A 7,130-nucleotide genomic window follows, 5' to 3' on the forward strand; every position below is an offset into this window, starting at 1 on the left:
GGGGGGGGGGGGCAGAAAAAATAGCTGAATGTGGGGATTTGGAAAGAGTTCTGGCATTGGCTGTGGGTGCCCCTGCGTGGTGCGGCAGGGCCAGGACAGCCCTGTGCTGCCACGGGGGATTTGCCCCCAAAAATACCCAGCCAACCCCCACCCCTCATTTCGAGGTCATCTCCAGGACTTGCTGGGGGATCATGAGGAAACTGCATAATTGGAGGCATTTTGGAAAGAAAATGTTTCCGGCTCATTTTTGGTGAGGGTGCCTCTGTGGGTATGCCGGGGGGGGTGTGGGTGGGCAAGGGAGGGTTCCCCCCTTTCCCAGGGGACAGTGGGGCTGAGCAGAGCACCCACCAACTCACTGCAGGAGCGGGGCATCCCCGGGGGACCCAGGTCTCTCCTACCTTGGATGCCGTGGTGTTGCCGGGGTGTGGGGGTGGGCAGGGGCTGGGGGCGGTGGGCAGCAGCAGCACAGCGAGGCAGAGGACGGTGGCCACCCCGACCCTGGCCATGGTTGCCCCGAAGCCCAGGAGGGAGTGGAGCCCTGGACAGACGGACGCGCTCGCTCTTGCTCGGCCGTTTGCTTTTGCAGCTCTGCAGGGGGGGGACACGGGGCGTGCTGGGGGCTCCGGGGGGGTGACGCAACCGGCACCTTTTGGGGACGTGTCCCAGAGAAGGGACGTGTCCCAGAGAAGAGCCATGAGCCCAACACCCAGCTCGGAGCTTGCCCTGGCCTCTGCGGTGAGCAGCGATACCTGCGTGCAGGGGTGAAGCCCTTGCTGCATTGAAAAGCTAAAATATGCCCTAAATTTGCCAATTTTGTCCCCCGTGAAAAGCCACCAGAGCTCCCTCCTGCTCTGCAGATGAGGCACCCTGCAGCCCCCCCGCCCTGGGTGAAGCCTGGGGGGCTTCAAAGAGCCCCCCTCGTCCTGGGCAGGAAGGTGTTTCCCCTTCCTTGCTAAAACAGGTCGTAAAAATGGGCTTTTTGGCTTTTCTGGCTTTATTTCTGTTTGTCTTTTCCTCTCTGGTAGCGGAGCCTCCTCGAGTCCCTCGGTCTGGCCCCAGGTGATGGTTTTTCCCATCTTCTCCCCCTTCCCCTGCTCAGAGACACCTGGGGGAGGCACGATGTCGCCCCCTTGTCACCCCCTTGTCACCCCACCCTGCTGTAGGCCCTGCGCAGGCTGGTGGGACTTCATTCAGAAAATTCAGGGTGGGATGTTTGGGTGCTAAAAACACCTTGGCTGGTTCCAGTTGTGGTGGAGGAGACCCGGGAGGGGGTCAGCAGGTTTGTGTGTCTCCCCATGGTGTCTGGGGCCAATGGGTGGGTGCCAGCACCCTGTGGCTGGAGTGGTTTAATCCCCCGTGAGCAGCCACTGGAGCTCCCTCCTGCTCTGCAGCTGAGACACCCTGCAGCCCCCCACCCTGGGTGAAGCCTGGGGGGGCTTCAAAGAGCCCTCTTCTTTCTGGGCAGGAAGGTGTTTTCCCTTCCTTGCCAAAACAGGTTGTAAAAATGAGGCTGAAGGGGCTCATAAAAATGTGCTTTCTTGGCTTTTCTGTCTTTATTTCTGTTTGTCTTTTCCTCTCTGGTAGCGGAGCCTCCTCGAGTCCCTCGGTCTGGCCCCAGGTGATGGTTTTTCCCATCTTCTCCCCCGTCCCCTGCTCAGAGACACCTGGGGAAGGCGCGATGTCACCCGTTGTCACCCCCTTGTTACCCCACCTCACTGTAGCCCCTGCGCAGGCTGGTGGGACTTCATTCAGAAAATTCAGGGTGGGATGTTTGGGTGCTAAAAACAGCTTGGCTGGTTCCAATTGTGGTGGAGGAGACCCGGGAGGGGGTCGACAGGTTTGTGTGTCTCCCCATGGTGTCAGGGGCCGATGGGTGGGTGCCAGCACCCTGTGGCTGGAGGGGACCCACCAGGTGGGGTGGCCAGGAGGGTCCCGTGCCACCACAGGGCTGGCAGGAGGGATGAGTGTCTCCTTGCCTGCTGCCACGCTTGGCCCAGGTGGGGTTTCGTCTGGGGCTTTTCACACCTCAGCAGGGTAGGAGATGTGGTATCGGGGCCAGGAGAAGGTCCTGCCTGTGCTCCCGGTGAGGATGCAGCAGGAGGTTGTAACACAGGGGTTTATTTTGAGTCCAGTTGAAAAAACATAGGGGTTTATTTTCAGTCCAGTTGAAAATGGGGGAAACTGGGTGTTTCATCCAGGAGGAACAAAAGAAGCCTTGATACAAAGTCCTGAGGCTGAGCTGGACCCGGCGGGCAGGGATGTCCCCACGGAGGGGCTGGAGGAGGATGAGGATGGAGCAGCCAACCTGGCCCCGGGGGTCACCCCAACTGCGGCTCCGTGTCGCCTTCGCCCGTCTTCTCCCTGGGCAGGGGACAAGCCTCCTGGAGGAGAGGGGGAGAGTGGCCATTGGTGTCCCCATGTCCCAAAACCACCCCAAGAGCCAGGACTGGCCGGGGAAGAGAGGGGCTGCAGGGGGGGAACTGATCTTCCATCCCCCTGGGACCCCCGTCCCAGACAGTGGCAGAAACTGGCCTGGGCTGGGGCTCACCCACCCTGGGGGGGGTTCAGACCTTTTCGGAGGTGAAGAACGTGTCCTCCTCGGTGAGGCCCAGGCAGTGCAGGTGGGCTTTGAACTCCTCCAGCTGCTCCTTGGTTATGTTGGGCGTCCGTGCTGCCAGAGAAATGGGGTGATAAAAGGAGAAGGGAGGAATAAAAAGGGAGCTTTAGGGGGTGCTTTGCTCCTTGGTGGGCCCTGTGGTGTTTCCCCTCTCTGTGTTGGGGGGAGAAGGGGATTTTTGCCCTGTCTGTGAGGGCTGGGGATGCCCGTGCCCATAGATGTGTCCCCAGGCAGGGACATGGATCCGGGGCAGCATCTACTCACCCGAGAAGCTCAGGCTGGGGGAGTTGGCATTGACGTGCTTCATGATCAGCAGGTCCTTGTCGTTTTGGATCAGTTCGGCCATGGAAAGCACATGGTCACTCACTGGAAGGTGTGGGGGGAGCGGGGTCCCCCGTTGGTGAGTGTTGCAGCATGGCAGGGGCTGCTCATCCCCTTTACCCCCCCGAGACTCATCCCAGAGCTGCCTACCCATTGCGTGGGGTGTGGAAAGATTTCCCCACCACCACCTCCAGATATGTTTTTGGGTGTAAAATGGCCTCGTGCCAGGGGCTCAGGGTGCCAAATAGTGGGGAGCAGAAGTGAGAGGGTGCAAGGTGTGGCTGTGGTGTCCCCCCATCCCATCCCATCCCATCCCATCCCAGCACCCCCCACCGGGGCTTTACCATGCACCAGGGTGTTGTTGTGCCACAAGATGAGGATCTTGGTGGCGTTCCTCTCCACACACGTCTCGTTCCTGTGGAGCAGAGATGTCAGATGGGGCAAACACCCCCCAAATTGCCCCATGAGGGATTCAGAACTGGAGCTTAAATAAATTTGGCAGAGCTGCTTTGCAGCCCCAAATTTGTCGGGGGTGTCTCAGCCCAGAGGATGGTGCCAGTGGGTGGAGATGCCCCTGGGGATGGGGGAGCAGGATGAGAGGAAAAATCCCCGTCCTTACAGTCTCATGACTTCGATGGCATTGAACTCATCCTCGTGGCTGCCAGGAGAGAAGGAAAAAGCAGCGTATTTCACCTCCTTCAGCTCTGCCTGGTCAGGTGGGTTCCTGGAGGCACCAGCAATGTAGACCCAGTGTCCCAGGAGCTGCGGAGAGGGGAGGAGCAGGGAAGGGTTGAGGGGGCCGTGCTGGTTTCACCCATGGGCTCCATGTGGGTAAAAGCAGATGCTCTGCCCTGCTGTCTCATGGCCACCAGCACCCCTGGTAGGTGGCCCCTGGGCAGGATCCAGGCTGGGTGAAGAGCTCTTGTGTTTCTCCCCTCCCTGAGAGGCGATGCTCCACCTCCCGGGGTGGCCACCTTCTTCTGGGGTCCTGTCCTGCTGGCTCCATGCCTGGCTCCCGTTAAACATCCCCCAGGGACCAAATGCTGTTTATGCAGTGAAGGGTTTCGTGGGTAGAGGCTCGTGACCCGAGTCCCCATCACTTGAAAGACTTAAAATAGAGCAGCGAAGCCCTGGGGCTGGTGCTGCCCAGGCTGGTTTGCATGGGGAGAGGAAAGGAGGAGCCCCCCAAAACCATTCATGGGTGCAGAGCAGCAAGGCTTCCCCTTGTCCCTGTGCTCCTGAGCAGCAGCCTTGGTTTTTTTTAAGGAAAAATAAGCATGGCCAGGCAGTGAGAAAAGCGTTGAGTGACTGATGGGGTTCATAACCTCTTCCCAGCCCCGTAACGGCCGGTGATGCTGATGGGAAAGGTGGGGAGGGGTGTCCTGGCTGAAGGTAGGGCTTACCCCACGGATGGTGGCATTGTCGAAGGTGACCGTGGCGAGCGGGGCGCAGGTGGGGGGGTCGGCAGCGAGGGCGAGCGGCAGCACCAGGAGGAGGGAGAGGGTGACCAACATTGCCCGGGTGGCCTGGAGGAGGCTCCTCTTCTGAAGGGCTGTGGCTCATCTCTGCCCCTTATATAGGGCCACCCGCAAAGCTGGATGTCCCCAGCCCCGATGTGCGTGTTCAGCTGCTGGGCTGTTTGCTCAGGCATGAAGCAATAGCAGGTGGAGGGAATTAGACTTGCAAAAGTTTGGGTTTCCCCAGCAGAAAAGATGATGGGGAAAAAAACCAACCAACCCAACAAAACCCCAACCCCCACATTTCACCAACGCAGGCTTTTGTTCTCGGAAAGTGCAATTAATTTTCCGGGTGCCTGGCAAAGTGCTGCCTGGCTCCAGGTGTGTTTGTGAGTGTGGCCTCGGGGGCACCTGGACATGGCTTTTCTCCACAGGGCAAATAAATCCCCAGGGTGATGGTTGAGTGGTGGTGGCTCAGCTGTGGGTCTGCGAGGGCTTCAGGTCTGGACTGGTGTCACTGCTTGTGGGGCAGGAGGCTGGTGCTGGGGTTTGTGTGAGGTCTTGGGGGGGGGAATTGGGGTGGAGAGTGCGTGGGTGCTGCTGGGGATGGGGCCATGACGTGGGTCTGCAGTGAGAGCGGGTCCAGAGGGGGCCACAGGAGCCTTCCGAGGGCTGGAGCCCCTCTGCTATTGGGGACAGGCTGAGAGAGTTGGGGTTGTTCAGCCTGGAGAAGAGAAGGCTTCAGGGAGACCTTAGAGAAGCCTTTGAATAGTTAAAGGAGGCTTAAAAAATGTAGATAGATAGACTTTTTAGCAGCACCTGTAGGGATAGGACAAAGGGTAACGGTTTTAAACTAAAAGAGGGGAGATTGAGATGAGATCTCAGGAAGAAATTCTTTGTTGTGAGGGTGGTGAGAGCCTGGCCCAGGTTGCCCAGAGAAGCTGTGGCTGCCCCGTCCCTGGAGGGGTTCAAGGCCAGGTTGGAGGGGTCTTTGAGCAACCTGCTCTGGTGGGAGGTGGGTGGTCTTTAAGGTCCCTTCCAACCCAGACCATTCTGTGATTTTATGATTCTAAACCCAACCCTGACCCCCAACTCTCTTTCCCCTCCTGAGTGGTGCCACTTTCCTGAGCTGACCCTACCCCAGCAGTTGTGGTAGGATCCCTAAAACCAAGAAATTTGGGGTTTAAGTAGTTTAAAATAAATGGTAGAGACAAGGACTTGCTTAATAAATTCTGCCTGGAAGGGGGGGACACATGGCAAAGGAACAACTGGTGCAGTGGGCTCAGCCTTTTAACGAGATATATCAATGACAACTTCTTTAAATGCAGGTTCTCTTTGTTCAACAGCGTCTCCTCCAACTTTGGCCTCGTAATTAAGTGCATTGATTTATTCAGTAAATGTGTTTGTTTTTTCCATGACCCCCAGCAGTGTGTTTCGGGAAGGGCTGGCTCATGTGAGCAACGGTCAGCCCCAGCCCAGCCCGTTATTAAGGTGCTGCCAAAGCTGCCCCGGGGTCATGGTCCTGCCGTGTCCAGGGGGAAGTCCCTTGGCCCCTCCGGGTGCAGGAGCGATGCCGGGAAGGAGTGCAGCAAACATGGTGCAGCCCCTTCCCGCTGCCCCAATGCAACCTGGGAGCAGCTCCCATGGGATGGTGTGAGGGGGGGGGTCACCCCTGGTCCTGGTTTGAGAGGCACAGGACTTGTTTCTCTTCTAATGCTTGGAGAAACGGCACTTCTAGAAGACTCTGGTGTCTGAATTGGTGAAAATGTTTGCTCTAGAGCCAGCTCTGGGGTGTGGGATTCAAGGTTTCAAGGTCAAGGTGTTTTGGAGCTCTCCAGGTGTGGGGATGAGGAGGAGCGAGACCGGGGCACTTGACCCAAGCTGCCAACGGGGTTATTTCATACCATGAGTGTCACATTCAATATAAATCAGAAGTTTGCTGAGGAATTCTCTCTCCCTCGATGGCTGATGATCCAGAGAACTCCTTGCCCCGGTGCCGGACCCTGAGCCCGTCCCTTCCTCCCGAAGTCCCACGGGCTGTCCCTGCGGGGAGTGCACGGCTTCCCGGGACAGAACGGGCTGGGAATGGTCCTTGTGCACTTTATATCTGTACCGAGATCTGTACTGGGTCTCTAGTGTTATTAATGTTAATATTTAGTTCTAGTCTATTAGAGCTATGTATGTTTCAGCCCTCAGGTTTCCATGTTTTTCCCTGATTCCCCTTCTCAGGCGGGGAGGGGTCATTGGGTGAGAGAATAATTGTCTAAATGACAATAAAGTGTTGTGGGTTCCTCAAATCATAACACCCCTGTGTCCCCACCCCAAGATGCGACCTCCTAAGCAAGAAATTGGGTTTTAACATTTGCTCAGAGCAACTGAGATGTGGTTTGGGCTTCAGCAATGAAAAAGACCAGCTCAGCTCTTTTCTTTCTTTTTTCTTTTTTATTTTTTTTCCTCTTTCTTCTTGCTCCCCAGCACTGTCCCAGGATGTGGAGGTGGCTGAGGAATGGGCTGGGGAGGGGGGATGCAGAGCTGAGGGCTGGGCAGGTTGTGCTGTGACCAGAGGAAGGGTTTTGGGGGGTGTGTGTGGGGTCTCTGGTCCCACACACCAACCTTGGTTTCTGCACCTCTCCTTTGCTTCAGTTTCCCAGGAAGAAGCCAAACAAAAAAGAAAACCAAACCCATACCCGTCCCATTTCATTGCTTCAGTTTTAAATAATTATTTAAAGTCCAAA

General features: G+C 57.0%; 2 protein-coding genes across 2 annotated transcripts in view; both read right to left on the reverse strand.

The window, feature by feature from the left end:
* LOC106890377 (alpha-1-acid glycoprotein 8-like) overlaps positions 1–506 on the reverse strand; it is a 15,606-nt gene extending 15,100 nt beyond the window's left edge. The window contains exon 1 of the mRNA XM_014946194.1: positions 399–506. Coding sequence (XP_014801680.1) covers positions 399–506 — 108 coding nt within the window. The remainder of the gene's footprint in view (positions 1–398) is intronic.
* A 1,025-nt stretch (positions 507–1,531) lies between these two features.
* LOC106889864 (alpha-1-acid glycoprotein 1-like) lies at positions 1,532–4,499 on the reverse strand. The gene is made up of 6 exons (XM_014945361.1): positions 4,342–4,499; positions 3,558–3,700; positions 3,283–3,353; positions 2,882–2,983; positions 2,571–2,671; positions 1,532–2,381 (listed from the first exon to the last, which is right to left on the reverse strand). Exons 1-6 carry the CDS (start codon positions 4,450–4,452, stop codon positions 2,319–2,321), a joined length of 591 nt encoding a protein of 196 aa, XP_014800847.1. The 5' UTR covers positions 4,453–4,499; the 3' UTR covers positions 1,532–2,318.
* Positions 4,500–7,130: the final 2,631 nt, after the last annotated feature.

Source organism: Calidris pugnax, unplaced genomic scaffold (assembly GCF_001431845.1).
Source record: "Calidris pugnax isolate Ruff unplaced genomic scaffold, ASM143184v1 scaffold22, whole genome shotgun sequence".
NCBI classification, from domain to species: domain Eukaryota; kingdom Metazoa; phylum Chordata; class Aves; order Charadriiformes; family Scolopacidae; genus Calidris; species Calidris pugnax.